Source organism: Gavialis gangeticus, unplaced genomic scaffold, assembly GCF_001723915.1.
Source record: "Gavialis gangeticus isolate Ggan-Ray unplaced genomic scaffold, GavGan_comp1, whole genome shotgun sequence".
NCBI lineage: Eukaryota > Metazoa > Chordata > Crocodylia > Gavialidae > Gavialis > Gavialis gangeticus.
The window spans coordinates 9008904-9031156 of NW_017729034.1; the positions used below are offsets into that span (position 1 = coordinate 9008904).

Sequence of the window (22253 nt, forward strand, 5' to 3'; positions counted from 1 at the left end):
TTAAACATCTTCAGCTTTTTAATTAAAGTTTAAAAGATCTGATCCATGGGTGAAGAGAATTGGAGAAGCCACATTAGGGAAATTGGGAGTGGGGAGGAAAAGATAGTACAAAAAAACCCATTAAATTGCATGGACAATGGGGAGGACACTTGCAGAATTAGCCTTTTATTTTATAATACAAAGCAAAAGCTTTATGTTCCAATTTACAAAGCACTGAAACCCATCTGACCAGTCACCATTGCTGACCTCTGCAAGAACAGGATGAAAACTAAGTGCCCGTTTTTCCAGAAGAAGGGAAAAATGCCTGTGTTGCTATAAAATGCCTTTGTAGTAGTGTAAGAGTACCTTGGAACTTCCCTTGCCATACACTGCCAATTGCAAATCACCTTTATGTAAACCAATCCTTAGAGTAGAAAAGGTTTGGAAGAGAGGAAGCTAGCGGTCATTTTGGCATTGCCTGTTACAGTGGCAATGGCTTCAGCCCGGTTCAAATAACTAACTCCTTTATTCTTCCTGTTTACCAAAATTAATTTCACTTCAAAATTGCCAATTTGTGCCTGTGCTTAATAATATCTTCATTCAGGAGCCTTCCCTCTGGGATTCTAAAATGCTTCCATGGGCCAATTCAGACCATTGTAAGGAATTGTAGCCTGTATCCCTCAACAGCTCATGAGAGCACTTCATAATTGCAGAAAGATGCAAGCGGTTTCTATGTGACTAAAATATGTTTTATTACCAGGCTAATCCTTGGGAGCTGCAGTTAATACGATGACCTGTGAGTACAAAAATGCTTATGATCCTTGTAAACTATAAGGCAAACAGATCAGCTGTGAAGCATGGATTCCCACTTACCTTACTCATGAGAATTGTTAAAGGCAAATATATAGTCATCTACACGAGCAACATAAGAGGGATTTGTCCCTTAATAGCGAATGAAGAGGAAAAGCTGGAAAATGTCGGCGTTGCTGTTTCCTATGCTTAGAATACATAAAGCTGGCCTCAGCTGCAAAACGTTTTTTGGGGTTTTTTAAATATTGGGTTCCTCAAAGAGATGAAGAAATTAGAGTGAGGTAAAAGAGGGGTACTACATATCAACTACCCTTTGGTAACTTTCATTTGTCTGCTCCTACCCTGCAGTAGCTGGGAGCTAAACTGTGGTAACTCAGCCCTCTTTCATTCAAGGCTAAGCTGCCCTGCTTTAGCTTTCACTTACCATGGGAGAGAAGCGGATGCACAAAACAGCTACAGCACAGCAGCTGACATGCAGTGAGTCCTCTTTTTAACTTGCTACAATTTGTTTGTCTGTCCATATCCTCAGGTCCTCATTTCTTGGGCTGGAGGACCTTGGGCAGAACTCTGCAGAACCTGAACAAGAAGATTGCCAGTAGCTGTAGACAGAGCTGCAGCATCCCTCCCTTCAGCTAACAGAGAAGGACTAAAATGTAACCTCTCCACCCCAATCCAGCAAGCAATAAGGGGCACAACTCATGTTACAGCCTCATGTGACATTTCCCATAGGTTCTACAAAGGTTTTACCAAGCCTTTCAGCCTTGAAAGCAAAGTGAAGTTTGAAATCCTGACATTCCAGATGTAAATACATAGAAAATCCTTCCCCTCCCTCTCTCCTGAACAGATACATTTTAAACCTTTGGATCAGTCTCTATACAACATGAAGAAGCAGGAAAGGGCAAATGTACACACACACATTGGCAAATTCACAATATGTAACTTTTTGCTTCGCAGTTCACCTACACAGGACAATTTAGTGGAGTAACCCATAGGCTAATTTACATTAACACAGTGGCCCACTGATTTCTGATTTTCAGCCCACTTACATGAATTCTACCCTATCAATTTCACAGATTTTTAATCATTACTCTGGATTCCTTCTTGCATAAGTAAGATCAGAACCACAGGCTGTTTCTCTGATAAGGTTAGAAGTAAACCCTAACTAAGCTAACAAGGCAGAACAATCTGAAGATAAAAGGGCAAAAGTATCCCTAGACTGCCCATGAGTTGTGCTTGCATAGAACCCAATAAGACTAGGACAATGGAAATCTGCAGGCGTGGGGAACTGGGAGACCTAAAGATGTCAAATGGGCCAGCATGCAGGTTTCACATGGATAGCAGCACTGGACCTTGGTCACATGGACCTTCCCATTGTGAGTGACCCCTGGACTGAAAACTAGTGCTCTTGTGGCCCATAGAGTTGGCAGCAAAAAGGAGAGAAACCCATAGCACCAAAAATACATGAATGCATCTAAGTGGAATATCATTTTGAAAATCGGTCATGATTAATTAAAAGCCAAACAACCTGAATCTTTTCACTGCAAGGTGCCATATCAAGATTATCCAGCTAACCAGTGTATCTGGTACAGCTGGAATGATCTTTCTGCCCGTAATGCACTGTTCATGGAAAAAGATGTCACGCAGGGACCTCTGGAGTTGTAGTCATGCAGAATGGGATGGATTCCCTAGGGATGTTTCTCTTGGTTTGTAACTGCAGGGGTTTGTGCTTTCAGACTGTATTTCCAATTGCATGTCTCAGTGCAACAACCATAACACAGTCGAAGTTCATTTGAAAGATGAAATAGACTTGACCCACAGAATTCAGATCCAGATGCAAATCTCCCACATGGAGCTCTTATATGGTGTTCTGGTTCCATCTATGACACAGCTGGGTCAGAGTAGTAGAGTTTAGACCTGGATCATGACTACTTCAAAGCTTTGGGGTTGAAAACCACCAGTGTTTCAGATCAGACTCACTGAATCTGAGCCTCAGAGTGTGGATTCAGACCTAGACCTGAACTCCTGCAGTTCAGGAGCCTGAAGATCTGGTGTTCTACTTTTTTCCCAAGCTCACCTTAGCTTGCAATGATGCACTCTCCAATCTGGGTGGGCTTCATGTGTTTGGGTGGGAGTGTTTTCCATAGGTCTGTACCAGGGGACTAGTCCTTTATGATGTGGATAGTTGAAAAGTTATAGGGATAAAATAAACAAAAAACCAACTTGCTGTTGATGGCACTGTCCATGAAGTAGCACTGGACTCCTGCAGTGGAATTTTCAGGATTCTGTGACCTTAACCATGCTGCTTGGTAGGGCAGTGGTGGAGGACGTTCCCCTGTGGTTGTTCGGCACTGCTGAAAATCAGGCCAGTAAGCGTTTTGGCAAGGAGGTTGAGAGCAGGGGTGGGGAAGAAAGGAAGAGCAAACCGATGTCCAATGATACTTGGAAAGAGTCTTTAGATGTCCTAGTTGATGGGACAGCTACTCATGGGGGACAGCCACCTGCCCTAAGTGAGAATGGGTCAGCATCCTGAACTCAGATCATACAGAGTCAAATCTAATCATCATCATCATCGTCATCATCATCATCATTGTCATCGTCGTCATCGTCGTCATCGTCATCATCGTCATCATCTTCAGTGTTTATCTTCCCAGAAAGCACATCTTCTATCCAGTCTTCCAGCTCCTCAGCTGTGGGCAGGTCATCATCATCCTTGATTTCCATCCAGATGCTGTCGGCCTGCAAGGACAGGTAAGAAGAGGGATGCACATGGAATGAAGGTGGGATTAGCTCGCTTCTAACATGGGGCAGTTTTAGGATTAGCTCATATACTTCCTGGGGTGGTAAGATTAACTCACTTCTCTGAGAAGGCACTAGGATTACTTTGTGTCTATCCCTAGGAATGGTGGATTATTTTATGTGTGCAGCAGGGGCTGGCAGAATTAGTCCACAAGGAGTAAATAGTAAATCTGTGATAGTTGCATTCTTAAACTATTCTTAAAGCTATTTAAGTGCCTGAATCAGCCAGAGAATACCACACCATTGGATGAGATTTTTTTTCCTATTGTCTATCCCTCGGAGTGGTGGGATTATTTTACATGTCCATCAGTCCCTCTGTATCTCTCCCTGGGTGCATCTACACATGATATTAATGGGCATTTCTATACATGTGAGCACCACAGCGCTGGGCACTTTGAAAAGTGTCTGGCTGTGACACTTGCAGTTCTATAAGTGGCAAAATGCACGTCAGCACAGAGAAAATGGTGGTGGCACACTTTTGAACTAAAACACATTGGAGGGGCTTTAGTTCAAAAGCACACTGCTGCTATTTTCTGCTCACTGACATGCCTTTTGCTGCTTATACAACTGCATGCAGCACAGCATAGTTTGCCTCAGCTTGTGTGCGGCGCATACTTGATTAATCGAGTTTGCTCCGAAGTGGTGGATCTCTGGCTCGTCGTAGGACAGAAAAGTATGTGTATAAATGCCCAATGTGATGCAATAAATTCCAATGCAGTTTGCACTGGAGTTTATTGCTCCTGGGTGCAGGATTTACATGTGCACCCAGGACCATAGCACGTTGAGTCAGGGTGGCACAGTCCCAGTTGACAGGGGATCTGGGGGGCCAGTCAGCCAGCCTGGAGCCGCCCATACCACCAACTCAATGTGCTGTAGAGGGGCTGGCTGGGACACAAGGGTGCTACAGTGTGGGGCTAATTGGCAGGCAGCCTCTGCACTGAAGCACCCTTGTGCCCTAGCCTGCCCCTTCAGCATCTACACGTGCGTTGCAGCAGAGTAAATAACTCTGCCATAGGATAGTGTTTGAGTCAGGCAGTACTATCCTACAGCAGAGTTAATTAGTTTACTCCAGCCTAATGGTGTCACATGTCAACGGTGGCACTTTACCGTGGAGCTAATTAACCATCTGCAGTAAAGCACACGTGCAGATGCCCCCCCCCCCCATTCAAATTAACATTCAGATTCCTACTGATGCCGTTAACTGCAGATATCACATTAAGAGAACAGGTGCATTCAAAGAGACTGTGATTCCAAAGCAACTATCCATCTAGACAGCTCCTCTTCATGTTATATACTGTCTCCTTTTAGTGATTTTAACTGCCCTCCCTGCAAAAGCCTGCGAATTTGGCTTCTATGTTAGATATTCTTAGATAATCTTGTCAGAATGAAGAGAGAGGTCTCTTTTATCATGCTCTTTTGTATGATGTACATAGGACTCTACAGCTGATTGTTGATCTGGGAGTAGAACCGTGCCCCTAAGCAACTGTCAAAAAATGCACAAAGAGCTGGCAACCTGACATTAGTGCTACATGTTCCTAGAACAAATCTTTACATAGTAGAAAAAGGAGCATTTTAATACTAAGATTTAATGCTCTGGAGACCCCAGCAAGTAACACAACGGCAGTGACTGAGTCACCCGAGGTCTGATCCTCTGAGGTGCTGAGCCCCGTGGACTCAGCAGCTGCAGTGGTAACACATGGGTATGTTTTGAGTTCATTTGCACTCTCCATGGTAACACAGTGGCAGGGCTTAAAAACACTGCCAACTCAGAAGGGAAATTCCATGTGTTTGTGGAGTGCTGAGAGGTGGTGCTGCTCCACTTCCGGTTTTGCTGTACATACCCAGAGCTAACTTGTGCTTGCCCCCACCTTGGACACATGCATGTGCAGGGAAAGAAGCAGCTGCAGAGAACTCCCCCTTTTCCTCTGCATGATCTGTTCTGTGCCAGGTTTGCTGTGGGGCTCTTTACCAGCCAATGCAAAGTGGCAGAGGGGACTTGTTAATGCTGCTGGCAGCACTAAGGCCCTAGGGCATATTTTTAGGCAGGATGAAGGCAGGGCTCAGCCCTTGCATGCCAAGCTGGCTGGACTGTGGAATGTGTTAGAGGTGCCTGTTGAATAGATAGGACAGGAGTTCCCCTCCTCAGTCCCCCTGCCTGCCTCTGGCATTGACCAAGATTATGCCTTCTCCCCGTCACAACTCAAGCTCTTAAGAGTCAGGAATGTTTTTGTGATTGAACATTAACCTGGCTTGAAAAGGGCCTTTGGTTTTGGGCTGCAGGACATGTGCAGCTGGGGAGGAAAGTCTGGTTTTGGGCTGCAGGACATGTGCAGCTGGGGAGGAAAGTCTGTGCCTACAGGATGTGTAAGGCCTGTGGAAAACTGGGGCTTAGTAAAAGCCCATTAAAAAGAGAGAGACTTAGAATGGCATGGTTACTACCAGACATGTCACTCCATAAAACTGGTGTGTCCTGGTCCAGTGCTTCTGTTCCCTGTTGTGTTAACACCACAACCCTCCCATGCTGAGGTCTTAGGTGGAGGTCTCAGATTGCCAGTGGTTGTAAAGGCAGGTACACCTACTGATGCTATACTACCTGTTGGATCAAATTCTCCAAGGTACCAGTGGACCCCATTGTATCCCAGTGGGTGGAAGCCTAAGAGAATCCTTGCTATAGGATATCCTTTGCAAGGTGCTCCCACCCGTGTCAGCTTATATTGCCGCCTCAAGCTTCTTAAAGATATTTTACCTATGCAGCTGCTCCTTATTTTCCGTTAGTGAACATCTTTCCTTGCACAGCCAACCTCTACCCTTCTTTTTTTTACCCTACAAGTACCCTCTTCCGTCTTTCCATCCTTAAGTCCTTTTTTGCTGCTCTGTTTCTCTGCTGAGACCAGCAAAATGCCATTCAATAAGGACCTTATTACAAATGACCAGTGGAGGAAGACTTCAAGGGAAATGATGGAAATTTCACTGCATGAGTCATTAAAACTAAAATGGATGAAAAATAGGCTGTAGGGAACAACTCTGCACAGGACAGTGGTGGTCTTCAGATGTCTACATAGGAGAATTGTGACCAAGCCAATTCTCTAGATGTGAATGTGCCTGAGATATTCAAAATCCAGCTTCACCCACCCTAGCAGTCCAGGTATTTGTTATTCTCTTCAGTACATAGGGGTGCCATCCTTGTCCTACAGCACCCAACAGCAATATTCCTATTGACTTCAATGGGTCAGACTTTCACTCTTCATGCCTCTGAGTCTACAACTATCAGATTTACTGTGCCTGTGATACTCACATCCGTGACATTTACCACTCCAATCTGTGGCTTGAATAGGTCAATCTTGAAGGTCTTTTCCCAGTAGGTGATAAGCTGCAGCAAAGAAAGAGAAGCTCAGGCAAGGCTCTTTAAACAACCTCTTCCTACTAATCTACCTAGCTGGCTGATGGCAAAAACAACCATGCAGCACTGAATTTGGAGTCTGGCGTTGTCAGTCCCATATAGGTTGTCTTGTTTGGCACAGTTCACTGGGCCAACCACTGGGGTTGCCCCTACACCATCCATTTACAAGTAGGAAAGCAAGAGCAATTTCATCAAGTCCGGCATGCAAATTTGACTAGAACATGGATGCGAAGGGGTCACTCCTAGTTTGATGCGTTACCTCTCAGCTTTTTCCCATGTCTCTTTTTCTCCTCTACATTCTGTGCATGCTCTGTGGTGATGGACAGGCTCACATACACTCAGCTAAAGAGGGAAATGACCCTCTGCCACTCACCAAAGGAAAGTCATCAGGGTCAATCCACACAATGCTCAGGTCAGGGTTGTTGGTGTTGTCCTTGGCAACTTGCTTCAGAATCTCCAGGAACTCATAGCCATCTGAAATGATACATGAACCAATATGTCCCAATCACACAAAGACAGGGATACAAACTCCTTGTGCTTTTACAACCTCGAGGCTAAGGAGGATGGACAAGTCTACTCTTCATGTATAAAGCTCTTGGCTACTTTGTGTGTCTTAAGATTATAGCTGCTCCATGATAAAAATTTTCGAGGGCCTTTCCTCAAATCATAAATGAAGTGTTATAATCCTTCTATGAAATGGGTCACTATCATTATCCCCTTATTGTAGAAGGGTAAATCAAGGCATGGCATGATTGAAAGGAGGATTTTTAAAATAAAAGCTATCCCATTTAGTGTCACAAATCCAATGAACTTTTGTTGACTTGTGCTCCTAAATCACTTATGTGCTTTCAAAAACTCACCCTAAGTGATTTACTCAAAGTCCTATAGCAAACTGGTGGCAGAGCTGGTGGGAGGAGGGGTGGGAAACCTAAATAAGAATCCTAAATGCCAAGTTCCTCAGTCTTTGCAGTAAATGGGCAGTATCTGCCATGCAAAACAAACCGTTTCCCCATATAGTGCATTATTTTATCTCCAACAGTGGCCAGTGTTAAAAACTATAGAAGAGGTAGTCTGATCATGAACCACCTCTTTGTGCCATGCTGTACTAGAGAGAAGAGCAATTTCTTCCTGACCTCTGCTGGTGACCAGTTTAAGTCTTGAATCACGAAGACTGAAAATCCTTGCTGCTTAATCAGAGTGAGGGCAACTGCTGGAATATATTTATTCCCCAGTTAAAATTTCAGGAATGTCCTGGTTCCTGATCACTGCAAGACATGTCTCCTGCTTCCTAGGTTGGGTGTGGGATTCTCATGGCTCCAGGGAGGCAAGGCTGCTGAGCTGGTCCAACAGGCTAGCCCTCTGCCAGGTTGCATTGGCTCTGGGAAATATTATCATGCCAGGTAAATTATTAAAATTGAACTGAAAGGCAGAAGACAAGCCTCCTTCTGAGCAAAACTTTTTCATGGCTGCTTTTCTGATGGGGAGAGACTTCCCTATGTCCTGTTGTGTTTAGGGCAGGGCAGACTCCAGGTAGGAATAAGGAAGAGAGCAAAAGGGTCTTCAAGTGAGTCACTTCCACATATTCTTTTACACTCACACACTGATCAGCAAAAGCAGGTATGATGATTAAGGATTTGAGCTCTCAAAAGTGAGACCATGTGTGAGGCTCCCATCAATCAAGCACAATACAAGTCAGAGCTGATCCTAATAAACTTCCTTCTTTCTGTGGGCAAACCCAGGAAAGGGAAAATGGGTCTCCTACCTGGGTCATCCTCTTCAGCGAAGGCCACGATGTGGATTCCATCCAGGTCATCCTCCTGTGGACAACAAGACTATTACTGACCAGTCAGGAGGGAGGAGGAGAAGGCAATGTGAGAGGGTGGTTGGCTTGATGTGGGATGCATTTGGAAATAAGGAGATGCTATGAGAAGGAGTGCTTGGATGAGGAGGATGAGGAACAGAAGAGCATCTTGCCAGTGAAAGAGAGAGAGAAGTAAACGTGGCTCCATGAGCCTCTAGGAGTGATGGAGAGAGGCACTGTTTCTGTAGAGGACCTCCTTCCCTCTGGGAACATGGTTAGTATAGAGATATTTGTCAGCTTCTGCAAGTGGGTCTGTGCTGCCAGTGGCCAGAATGTGCGGCCACTGGCATCAGAGAAGCCAACCCAGCCTTCTGTGTAATGTGTGAAGTGAGGCAGTCCAAACACGAAGTGTGGTTGGGGGCTCTGCAAGGGCACTCAAATTGGATTGTCCTTGAGGGAGGCATGGGAGTGGTGGGAAGTGTCTGTGACAGACCTGGAGGAGGTTTATATGAGAACAGCCAGAGGAACTTGAATGGTTTTCTGCCTGAGAGCTGTAAGTGGGAGCCTGGCTAATGGTGTTGGCAAAGGCTGACATGTCTGTCAGGCTGTTTGTCATGTACCTGCTCTGAATATAGCCTCAGAATTATCCCATGGAAGAACTGCATCTTCCTCACCCTCTGTCATTCCCAGTTTCCATTTCAATTGATTTTAATGTGAGAAAAGAATTCCCATCTAAATGCTAATTTTTTTCCCCTTTGAGTCCAGAGGTGATAAAACCACTATGAAAAACTCAAAAAAAAAGTGCTAAAAGATTAAGTGGAAAACATTATCTTTAAAAACAATAGCGAGTGCTGGCTTTTTGCTAGCTTCTTTGGGGAAATTGCAATTTCACAGAGACCCTTTGAACAGATTTACTGCAGGAATCAGATCAGAGGCTGCGTAGCTTGCACTTTTGCTTTTTCCTTGTTATTTGTGAGCAGGATCATATCTTGATGGAATACCAAAATCTTAGAACTTAGTCCGGTGATTCTCAGTTGGGGTACTGCAACACTTGGAGGTGCCCTGAGATCCTTCCAGGGGTGCTGCCAGATGCCACGCAATAGTAACATGGTTAGGGATGGAAATAATATGATTCACAAGATAAACCCAGCGATTTCCCATAGGAATCCATATTTTTAAACACATTCTGACCTGCTGTGGGCCTTCTGAGTTCTTTGCAAGAGAAGAATGGCTCTGTTATTTTTCTGTAGTCAAAAACCAAGTGAAAACTAATATCTGACATTTTCAAAGGAGTACCTTGTGCTTATGAAGGGGTGCCTTGAGTTTTACAAAGGTTAACGATCACTGTTTTAGACAAGGTTTTCAAACTGCACTCCGCAGAATCCTGGGGTTCCACAGCAGGTCATCACGGGGTTCACATGGCCTTTGGGGGGTAATGGCAGTGTGGGCCAGGAGGCAGTGTGCTGCCATTGCCAGGCTGGGTTGCCTAGCTCCATGTCAGCTCACAAGGCCTGTGGACCTGGGGGTAGGTGATCCACGGCAGAAGGGGTGAAATGACAGGGTCCCATGACTCCAGGAAGTTTGAAAATCACTGATCAAATGGGAGCAGATTCTAATCTCAGAGGCCCTGATGTAAACCTGGAGTAACTCCACTGAAATCACTGCAGTTATTCAGGAATTACATCTGTGTGACTGAGACCCGAATCTAGTCATGGTCTCTTTCAGATAAAAATTTCCTGATCTAGTGCATGTAAATTCTGTATTCAAGTATTTTTTAGTAATCTGACAATCCTTGCTTTCCTTAAGATTCATTATTATAACTAGGCTTGGCAGGATTCAATTTTTATTGGTAAACGTTTATAGATGTTGAGCTCACCACACACTCACAGACCAATGAAGAATATTTCAATCTATTTCAATTGCTAATAACTGAAATTTATAGAAGAGGGATGGAAGAAAAATGATGGCTGATAGAGCATGCGATGACCGGGGATCCTGGTTTTCTCTCATTTAAAAAAAATCTCCAATTTTCAGTTAAAAAATAACCCCAAGTCCACATTTTCCTGTGATTTACTAATATATAGATTTATATGGAGTGGCATTTCATTTAAATAATGGGAATAGGTGTATTTGGGGATACTTGTTCTTAACTGAAAATTGGGGATTTTTTTAAATTAGAAAAAAACCCAAAAACTAGGATCCCTTGGTGATGACGGGGAGCAGTCATGCAGAACCATGCTGGCTTTAGTTTGGACTGCAAGTCCCAGAAACCCCAGGGGACTGGGAAGAAAAGAAGATGAAGTGACAAAACGGATGCGGGAGCTACAGGTGAGCAGAGCCCAGACCGATGGCAGCTCTGTCGCTCAGCAAACTCTGTCCTTGGCAGCAGTTCTACAGTAGTTACATTTGCCATTAGTAAATTGTTTGCCCCAACACCCATAATTTTACGAAATCCTGAAAATTCAAATCAATAAAAATCAAAATAAATGCTTAAAAATAAACATTGATATTATATGTTGAAATTATAAAAAATAAAAATGGAATTCTGCCAAGCCTAATTATAATATATTTACCATATTTGCTCGAATATAGATGACCCTGATTATAAGATACCCCCCAATAATTAGATTCTAGATATGGGAAACTTACAAATTTGTTATATTTTTCCAAGTATGCAATCTAATTATTGGATGTTTGCCTTGGATTTGCACTCTCCACACTGCTACATCAGGGAAAATAAATCTGGGGGGTCAGATGGCCCACCTTGCCCTCTGTCCCCTCAGCTTTATCTCCTTATAGCCCTTTCTCCTTCTCTCCTATTGTCAGACCCTGCTCTCCCTGAGCACATGTAAACGAGGAGCAAATATATGAAGAAAATGACAAAATGCATCAATTCATCTTTTTTTTTAAGTTGACACAGGTCTTGGTATGGGTACTTCACAAACATACTTTTAAGCAGAACTTTTGTATCTCCTTAGATAAAGTACAAACTATGCCTGATATTAGTCCAAAACAAAAAGGCTCATGATTTCCCATATAATTCACTGGGCTGGGCCCCAGCAGAGACAACAGCATTTCAAGCTATGGTTACCCCATAGCTCAGCACTGCTTAGTATGTGTGTGTACTCCAGATATGCTCCTCACAAAAGATTCATGTGCTAATTAGCCCTCCATTTATGACTGGAACTGGGTGGTCTTGTCATGTGTGCTGGGATTCTCCAAAAAAATATATTCAGATGAAGTTCAGTGCAACTTGGTCTGGCTTCACCTCATGGAGGGTGAGGCCACACTAATCATATGTGACCAGTTGCGAGAGGGGGCAATAGAGGGATTCTGGGTGAACTGTTTGGGACCCAGTTGGGTGATATTTGCCAGACATTTAGGTCATCTGTGGGAGTGGAGAAGAGGTCAAAATGTATTCAGTGTAGTTGCTTACCATGACTTGGAAAAGAGTCAGTGCTGAGGGGGACTGAGCACAATGGGGCACTATTGTATATTTTATACAGATAGGTTGCATTGGTTTATTCTTGTAGTAGGTGCTTATTGGCATCTTTGCCTTTTGGCACCAAGGGAATACCAGGACTGGCCAGTATTGCAGTATCTCCAGGGCCTGTGCTACTTCTTTGTGGAGAAAGCACCTGCTCTTTTTCCTCTAACGGTTAAAAAAAAAAAAAAAGGCTTCCTTCAGCATTTTTAGTACCAGGGAAGTATGTTGGAGCTTGTTCTAGTCTTTCTAAGTGCCAGCCTGGTGCTGCACTACTTTTAGGCCCAGTGCTTTGTCCCTCCTGGGGGAAATTCCCTGGTGGTTTTTTTTAAGGACCACAAAGAAATGGTTCCCATCAGTATATTTGCCCAATATGGCTCACATGTTTTGTAGTCATACTCAGTCCTGGCTGTGTTTTGATCAACTTCATAGCTGTTTTCCATTCCTGAGCCCATTCTGATTGGGTAGCAGTTCAACGATAAACAATGTATTTAATGAGGTTCCTTGTATGCAATTGTAAGACAGAGAGCTATTTTCTCACTGCTGATTGTGGGGGAAACCTCATTTTATATTCAAGTAAATCTATAATAGTAATAGGCTTATTCTGTCTGTCCAGAGCACTCTGACTTGTTGTCTTGGCAGCCAATCATAGTGCTTATGGAAACAACCAATCGGAGTGCTCCGGACAGACCGAATAAGCATGTAATTATTATAGATCCTGAGGCATTTCAAACAGATATGCAGGCAAGTCAGAGCTAGAATGAAGCACTGGGAGCTCCGGCTGTGGAGCAGGCAGGCTCCACCGAAGGAAAAAAAAAAGTGGTGAGGGGCCTAATCCCCCTTTTTTTTTTCCCTGGAGCCTGCCTGCCTCTACCACGGCTGGGGGTGAGCTTCCTTGGTGCTTCCCTCTGCAGTGGTGGCATCCCCTGGGATGCCCCGGGCAGGGTGCCAGCAGGTGGGTGCTGCCTGGGGGGCGCCACCACTGCAGAGGGAAGCACCGGGGTCCCCCACAGCTCTGGAGCTGTGCAACCTGCCAAAAACTTGCTCCACAGTAAATGTAGGCAGGCTCTGGGAGAAAAAAAAAAGATCAGGCCCATTGCTGTTTGTTTTTTTTTGCCTCGGCGGAGCCTGCCCGCACAAGCTGCCACTGGGTCACTCAGCCCCTGAGCTGCGGGGAGGCCTGGTGCTTAACCTCTGCAGTGGCGGTGCCCCCTGAGGCTGCCCAGGCAGGGTGCTACCTGCACAGGTGCAGCCTCAGCTCACAGGCACCACTTGCTGAATCCAACAGTGCATGGGACACTGGAAGCCCAGGCGTGGTCGGGGAAGCTTGGGCTTGGTGGTCCCTATGGCCTTTCCACCACCTGGGACTGCCCAGGAATGGGATGGCTGCCCCAGGAAGGTGGCAGGAGGGCGGCTGGACATGCTGACAGCCAGAGGCAGTGGAGACAGTGCATGGGGCCCTGGAAGCCCACCAAAGCCTGAGCTTCCCAGAGCATGCCCGGGCTACCAGCGCCCTATGCACTGTCCCCACCACCCTCTTCAGATGAGAGCCCTTGTATATTTGAGGAATATCACTGTAATTTGTTACATAACAAACTAAACTACATGGGATGTATTTTAATTTGCTACGTGAAAAAGACATTTAAATCGAAATACGTTGCCGAACGTGTACGCTGTTATAAAATTTAATTGTAACATGCTGCCGAATGTGTACACTATTATGCAATTAAATCATTAAAAAGGGCAATTAAACCACTAAAAGGGGCAGTTTCCTCATGTGTACAAGAAACTTCTTATTCCATGACTATAAACAAGTCACAAGGTCAGACTTTTCACAAAATATGTACTTATATTCCTAAGCCTGTATTTACACATGGACAGCTTTATGTAGTCTTTTTGAGGGTATGAAGTTTTGATTCTGTTAAAGTATTCAGTCAAAGGATAACTAAAAATCTTGTATTTAAAGAAATACTTTTGCAATAAAAATTTAATCGCAAATGTTTTGTGGGTTTCAGCTAGTATGGTAATAATAGACCAACATTAAAATCTGGCCCCAAACTTCCACTAACTTCAACAGATGCAGTATTTCAGCCTGGATATCTAAACTATATTTAAACAATAAATAAAAACCCTAAACCCAAGAGACCATATCAAAAGCCTTGCTAAAGTCAAAGTATATAGAATCATAGAAAATTAGGGTTGGAAGGGACCTCAGGTGGTTATCTGGTCCAACCGCCTGCTCAAAGCAGGACCAGTCCCAACTAGATCATCCCAGCCAGGGCTTTGTCTAGCCGGGCCTTAAAAATCTCCAAGGATGGAGATTTCACCACCTCTCTGGGTAACCTGTTCCAGTGTTTACTACCCTCCTAGTGAGAAAGTATTTCCTGATATCTAACCTAAGCTTCCCTTGCTGCAACTTGAGACCACTGCTCCTTGTTCTGTCATTTGCCACCACTGAGCACAGTCCAGCTCCACCATCTTTGGAACCTCCTTGCAGGTAATTGAAGGCTGCTATTAAATCCCCCCCTCAGTCTTCTCTTCTCCAGACTAAATAAGCCCAGGTTTGTCAGCCTCTCCTCATAAATCATTTGCCCCAACCCCCTAACCATTTTCGTTTCCCTCTGTTGGACTCTCTCCAATTTGTCCACATCCTTTCTGTAGTGGGGGGGCCACACCTGGACACAGCACTCCAGCTGTGGCCTCACCAGTGCTGAATAGAGGGGAAGAATCACTTCCTTTCATCTGCTGGCAACAATCCTACCAATGCAGCCCAGTATGTTATTAGCCTTCTTGGCAACAAGGGCACACTGTTGGCTCATATTCAGCTTATTGTCGACTGTAACACCCAGGTCTTTTTCTGCAGCCTGTACATGGGATTGTTCTGTCCTAAGTGCAGGACTTCTGCACTTGTCTTTATTGAACCTCATGAGATTTCTTTTGATGCAATCCTCCAATTTCTCTAGGTCTCTCTGAATCCTAGCCCTACCCAACTCACTGTCATCTGCAAACTTGCTGAGGGTGCACTCTATGCCATCTTCTTTGTCACTGATGAAGATACTGAAGAAAACTGGCCCCAGGACTTACCCCTGGGACCATGAACACCATGTGCCCCTGGAGGCTGGGGGGTCAGGGCAATCGCCCGCAGGCAGCGATGGCAGTGTCATCGGCGGGGGTGTGGTGGTGGTGAGCAGGGAGCTCCTGCAGGCGGCCGCAGTAGTGTTGGCGGCAGGGGAATGGAGGGGTGGCAAGTACTGACCAGCGGTCAGTGACCACCCGCAGATGCTGCCAGCAGGATCAGCAGAAGCGATTGGGGACTGCCCACAAATGCTGCTGGCGGTGTTGGCGATACTTTTTGCAGGGGATGCACCGCCAAGCTCAGGGGGTGCACATGCACCTGTGTGCACCCCCTACATGTCACCAGTGCCTGGGACACCCCACTTGATACCAGCTGCCAGACATTGAGCCATTGACTACTACCATCTGAGCCTGATGATCCAGCCAGTTTTCTATCCAGCCCATACTTCCTTAGCTTGCCTGTGAGAATGCTGTGGGAGACCGTATCAAAAGCCTTGCTAAAGCCAAGGTCTGTCACATCTACTGGTCTCCCACATCCACAGAGCCAGTCATCTCATCATAGAAGGCAAGCAGGTTGATCAGGCATGACTTGCCCTTGGTGAATCCATGCTGACTGTTCGTAATCACCTTCTCCTCAAAGTGTTTAGAAATGGATTCCTTTTGCACCTACTCCATGATTTTTCTAGGGACTGAGGTGAGGCTGACCAGTCTGTAGTTCCCTGGATCCTCTTTCTTCCCTTTCTTAAAGATGGGCATCATATTTGCCCTTTTTGAATCATTCAGGACCTTTCCCAACCACCACAAGTTTAAAAAATAATGGCCAGCAGCTCTGCAATCACATCAGCCAACTCCTTAGCACCCTCAGGTGCCTTGTGTCTGGTCCCATGGACTTGTACACATCCAGGTTTTCTAAATAGTCCCTAAGTTCTTCTGCCTGTGTTGGCTGCTCACCTCCTCTCCAAACTGTGCTGCCAGGTGCAGTAGCCTGGTAGCTGACCTTGCCTATGAAGACTGAAAAGGCACGGAGCACTTCAGCCTTTTCTGCATCCTCTGTCACTAGGTTGCCTCCCCCATTCAGTAAGGAACCCACAGTTCCCCTGATCTTCTTTTTCTCTTGTTGAAGGACAAAGTATGAAATTCTTGCCTGTGTTCTTATATTTCAAATCAGCAGTTAACTTCTTCAAAACCTCTCAACTGCAGCTTAGTCATACTACAGCTCTTACAATCAAGGTATAGTTGCTCTGTTACTGATGTGAGAGATCTACTAACCATGCCAGCCTGAATTTCAGATGGTGTATTTGACTGTAACACATCACAGTTCACAACATTCAAGTTCTTTATACCATCTGGAAACAACACCGCATGACTGACTCACCTGCACTGCAAAATATGGCTGAATAGACAATTCCTTCCTCAAGGATGTGTAATATAACTGTATTGCAGTCGCTGCCAGAGGATCAATAAGAGTTATGACTTGAACCAGCTCAGACCTGAGAATAGCCTTTCCTCTTCCATACTGTAGAAATGGCAGTTTAATTGTTTATGCGGCTTGAAGAACTGCTTGTCTAACCAAGAATGACCTGTGAAGAGCTTATATAGGAACGCTTGAGTTCCTGCCGTTAATACTGTTTATATCTCTTCTCACCATTATGCATTTATTATCCTTTGTCTGATCAAGGCCTCAGTCCAACCATCTGTTTCTATGCAGCAAAGCTCTTCTACATACCATTTAGACTTAGATGCTGGAAGGTGTGCATGAAGCTCTCCCTGCTGCATAATGTGGCCAGTGAGTCTGTAAGCCCAGCAAAAGGTTCTGGGGAAAATGTTGCTGCAGGATCAGCTTGGAGCTGTCATGTAGCAGCTTGAAAGCCAGAGGCTTCAGAAGATTGATACCTTCCCTGCATTTATGTACTTACCCAGGTCTCGAACATGTCTTCTGGACGCAGCTTCCGCAGGGTGGCTCTGAAAAGAACAAAGGATCCTTATCATCAGATGCAGGCAGAATATTCATCTCTTGTGTGCCAGTGGAGAAGGCCTGGGTTATCTCCCTAGCCCCTTTTGCTTTGGGTGTGTGCAGTAGGCACCTTTTGTGTCAAACTCTGTTGTCATTTATACTGACAGCACCCTGCTGAGGTCACTGTGGCTGTGTTTTTCAGACAGTGGCAAGGATTTCTTAGGGTGAGATCTTTTATTGAACCAACTATGTAGCTGGGATAAAGTTAGACAGTCATTTGAATGTAAGACATTCTCCTGAGGAAGAATACATAGTTGGTCCAATAAAAGATCTCACCCTAAGAAATCCTTGCCTCACATCATTTCTGGACCATCATGCTACAACGTCACTTTTTCAGAGAGTGACATTCAGGATGCCATTACGTTTTAGGATGTTCAGGAGAGTTGGTTCTAGACACCACAGTTTGTCCTTTTCGCATGTAGCTAATTTAGCCCATTACATTTTTACGAAGACAAAGTATAAGGTGACAAGCATCAGACCTGGGATGACCAATGAGCTTCGTTCCCTCTTTAGTTCTGCTGGTATGAGTTTTTTTTTAAATAACTGAGAACAGAATTTGGCCTAGTCTACCTCTATGAGAATTCCCAAAGAACTGAGAAGTTAGATTCAGATAAGCAGTCAATGCTTATGCAAACCTTAGAACGACCCTGTGCTATGAAACTAGCCTGGGAGAACATAGCATTTCATAATGTTGTACATACCACTATGCCACTATACCAGCACTGTTATGTAGATTTTGCTCTTCTTTTGGTATTCTGATACCTACCTGCTCAGGACTGGGAAGAACAGAAAGTAAGGACATAGCTAGCAGTTATGGCGTGCTGGATCAAATTCTGCTCCCAGTTTAATGCATATAAATAAACAAGGAACTTCTCTAGAAATCATGAAATCATATGAAGATTGGCTATAAAGATTCCTGGCATTTGTTCTCAGCTTTGCCCTAATCTGCTGTCTGATCTTGGCCGAGCTTCATCACTGCTAAACTTTTTCACTGCTCCCTACCACAGTTTCCTGGTCCTTTCAGTGGAGGCCATACTTCCCTGCTGTGTCTCATGGGTACATTGTGAGGCTTAGTCATGACTCTGTGGAGTTTGTGCATTCGAGGCTGAATAACCTTTTTTGGGCTCCCACACATTTATGTGTAATGGAAGGGGGGGTTGTTTAGAAATTGTACTCAAATTTAGTAGAGGCTCTTTCTGATTCTCTGCCCTGTTTTTCTTGGGGTTTAAACATGCACTTCAATTTATGAGTCCAGTTGGCTCTTTCTTTCAGTGCTTCAGTGGAATAGTGACACCATGCACTAGTGAAGAAAGTTGTGATTTGCTAGTTCATGGGCTGACAAGACCTCCATGGGCTGGGTTTTTACAGACACCTGATGTCAGGAGAATTGCCTCTTTTTTCCCTTTTGATTCTTGGTACAGATAGAAATTATGGTTTATTGGTTTCCCCCTCTCTCCTACCAAACCTGTCTTGTCATCTTGAAATCTGTGAGGTCCAGAGATCTTTTTTTCCCGTTGCATTTTCACTGTTGATGGTTAAGAGCAGACAGAGATCTTCTTTCCAAGCCTGGCATTTGGCTGAGTGATTTCTGCCTCTTATTCCTATTTCTCCTGCTTGAAGAGAAGGACTTGGAGAAAAAGAGAGGAAGACCTGATGTCGACCTCCCATCTTGCCTAGGAAATGTACAGACTTCCCCACACAGTGACTTTGCCTTACTTCTGATTGAGAAGGACTGCATTTGGGAAGGGGAGCTGAGTTCCAATTCAGTCTGTAATTCAGCTCAGTGTTACTCCAAGCCAACTGTGATGGAGACACTTTGTATGCCAGGGATGCAGCAGAGACTCACCCAGTTAATGTCTCATTAACCACCAAATGGCTGGCAGGTGGTAGTAATCTTCATCTATACCAGGGGTGGGCAAAGTGCAGCCCGGGGGCTGGATGCGGCCTGCCAAGCCTTTCTATCCAGCCCACGGGGCCCCTAAAAAATTTAGAAAATTAATATTAATCTGCCTTGGGCTGCCTGTCATGTGGCCCTTGATGGCTTGCTGAAACTGAGTAAGCAGGCCTCTGCCCAAAATAATTGCCCGCCCTGATCTATATTGAACTAGTGACAGCGACCTGGCAATCTGAGGCTTCTTAGTCCAGTGCTGATGGCCTGAATGGCTCAGCTGTCTTTGTACCTTTTATGCTCGTTCACAAATTCGACTAGTTCTTCTTCCGAGTAAGGTTTGTCAGGGACATGTACAGGCTCATCCATAAATGGCTCGTAGAAATCTACTTCATTCAGCTTCAGACCAAGCTTCTTTGCAACCTGTTTTAATCACAGATGTTATGAGGGTGTAAGTACAACATGCCTCTGCCCATCAGAAGCCTCTACACATCTTCCTCATGGCAGAGCAATAGGCCTGAGCACACTTAGGGCACCAACACACGTGCCCAATACCTGCTCTGACATGTGCATTGGAGCAGATTCAATTTACTGAGCATGCTGGTGCGTGCTAATTAGCATGATCCAGCAGCCTCAGTGTCACATGTATTCAGCTTTCCTATGATTCAAAATGGTGGTGGGGGTGCTTTAACTCAAGGGTTTTCAACCTTTTTTAACTAGTGTACGCCTTCTCTCTCAAAGTTCCACCTCAGGCACCCCTTTATATTTTTTTCTTGTTTTTAAGGGGTTGGGGGGAGGGGGGGAATCGAGGTCCTGGCGGTGAGGGAAGGAGTGGGGCTGGGGCTGCACAGCCAGGGCAGAATGGGGAACAGAGCCACAAGTGGCTTGTCCGGAGGGCGTGGAAAGGGGGTGGCGCTCCCACCGCTGCATGCACCCTGGGAGGCCATGGGGGCGTGTGCACCCAGATCTGCCCACGGGGCAAGGGCAGGCTGGCCCAGCAGTGGGGGAGAGAGTGAGGCTGCAGCAGGGGCAGGGGTTGCCCAGCCAGGGCGAGGCGCAGGGCTGAGCTGCATGGGGGGCGGCATCTGCAGCCATGCACACCCCGAGGAGGGTGCAGGCGGGTGTGTGCCCCCGGATCTGCACTGGGGAGGGCTGGGTTTGCCACTGTGAGCTCGGGCCAGTGCCAGGCTATTCGCTGTAGGGGCTGGGCTGGGCTGGGCTGTGCTGTGCTCGGGGTGGGCAGCGGTGGTGCTGGGAGGGGAGGTTATGGGGGGGGGCAACAGCAAATTTTGGGGTGGCTTCAGCCCCCCACATAGCCCCCTCCCAGTGCCACCACCACCTGTCCTGAGCACAGCTCAGCCCAGCCCCCACAGGGAACAGCCTGCGGTGATATTCCATCCTGACCCATGCAGATCTTGGGGCACACACCCCCATTCCCTCCAGGGGTGCGTGCAGCGGCAGGAGCCACCTCCCCCCACCCCCAAGGTGAGCCGTGGCTCCATCCCAGGCTTTACCTTAGCTCCTGTCTCCAAGTGCACCCCTGGAAGGGCACAGGGGGCATGTGTCCCCAGATCTGCACTTGAGGTGGGGTGGGCTGCAGCTGCGGGCTGGGGCTGGCACTGGGCTGTCCCCAGCAGTGGCTGGGCTGGGCTGTGCTGAGGGCAGGCAGCGGTGGCACTGAGAAGGTACTATTGGGGGGGCTACAGCAAAATTTTGGGGTGGCTACAGCCCCTCTCGTAGCCCTCTCCTAGCACCATTGCTGCCCGCCCAGAGCACAACCCAGCTCATCCCCCTCTGGGTAGAGCCTGGCCCAGCCCGCAGTAGCATCCTTCCATACGCTGTGCAGATCTGGGGGCACATGCCCCACATGACCTCTTGGGGTGTGCACAGCGGTGGGAACTGCTTCCCGAGCAGTTCAGTCCGGCGCCCTGCCCCAGCTGGGCAGCCCCTGCCCCAGCCTCACTCCCTCCCCTACCGCTGGGGCCTCAAGCTGCCCCCTCCCCCTGCCCTGGCCCCTTCCCTCACAACATACATACCAGCTGGACCCGGCTGCTCTCTTGGCCGCCTGCATGCTGTGTTGCAGCTGTGCGTGTGCACGCGGCATTTATCGGCCACATTATACCTGAGTATCCCCTAGGATCTTTTTAAGTACCCCTGAGGGTACACATACCCCCGGTTGACAACCACTGCTTTAACTAAAACTCATCAAATGATCTTTAGTTAAACCATCCCTGCTCTCCCCAGGCCCAGAGTAAATGTAAAGATGCCCTTAGTAGAGTATCTGTCAGATATGTAGACCAACCCTTGCAAGCAACTGCTGCTTTTGACAGCAATGGCCTGAGTCGGAGTAAGGCCTAACCCAGAAAAGAAGTACTTCAACTTGGTTGGTAAACTAGCAAATCCAAACCAAGCTCTGCATCTGAATTGTGATAAGAAGGTAGTCTTCTTTTGGGGGTCCATGCTAGGATGTGGGGAGTAGGTCTGGCAGGATTATGGCTGGGGGGTAGGCTGGGTGAAAGCAGCATGATGCGGGGTATAGTCAGGACTATCAGGGTGTGAGGGCGAGTAGGTTGTCCCTGGTGGGGGGGGCAGCACAGTGTAAAACTATTACTGCAGTGGAGCAGAGTTGCCAACTCAAGATTTTTTTTTACTGCAAACTTTTTACTGACAACCAAATGTTTTTTTACTTTTTTACTGTGGTTAGTGTTAAACCCCTAGATTTGAATCCAGCCCTTCTAACAGGGGCCTGGGAATAGGGGAGCACCTGACAGAAGAGTTACATTTGCATCCTGTAAAACATATATCAGTAAAGACATGCGTCTGTACAAATGGGATGGGATGGGCTCCACCTTTCCCCTAAAGGTAAGCGTGTGTTCTCTTCTAGGTTGGTGGACCTCCTCCGGCGGGCTTTAAACTAGGCTCGTTGGGGCAAGGGTATATGAGGGCGGAGGAAACATCAGGCTGCCAGACCAAACAGCAACCACAACTACAGCCCAGCCCAGACCA

At 46.2% G+C, this 22253-nt stretch overlaps 1 protein-coding gene across 1 annotated transcript in view; it reads right to left on the minus strand.

Annotated features, from left to right (window-relative positions):
• Window positions 1–22253, minus strand: part of CASQ2 (calsequestrin 2) — a 46883-nt gene continuing 24630 nt past the window's right edge. The window contains exons 6-11 of the mRNA XM_019527656.1: window positions 19540–19670; window positions 17262–17307; window positions 8748–8802; window positions 7359–7459; window positions 6881–6955; window positions 1–3525 (exon numbers count right to left, since the gene is read on the minus strand). Of these exons, the coding sequence (XP_019383201.1) occupies window positions 3343–3525; window positions 6881–6955; window positions 7359–7459; window positions 8748–8802; window positions 17262–17307; window positions 19540–19670 (591 nt within the window). The 3' untranslated portion in view covers window positions 1–3342. The remainder of the gene's footprint in view (window positions 3526–6880; window positions 6956–7358; window positions 7460–8747; window positions 8803–17261; window positions 17308–19539; window positions 19671–22253) is intronic.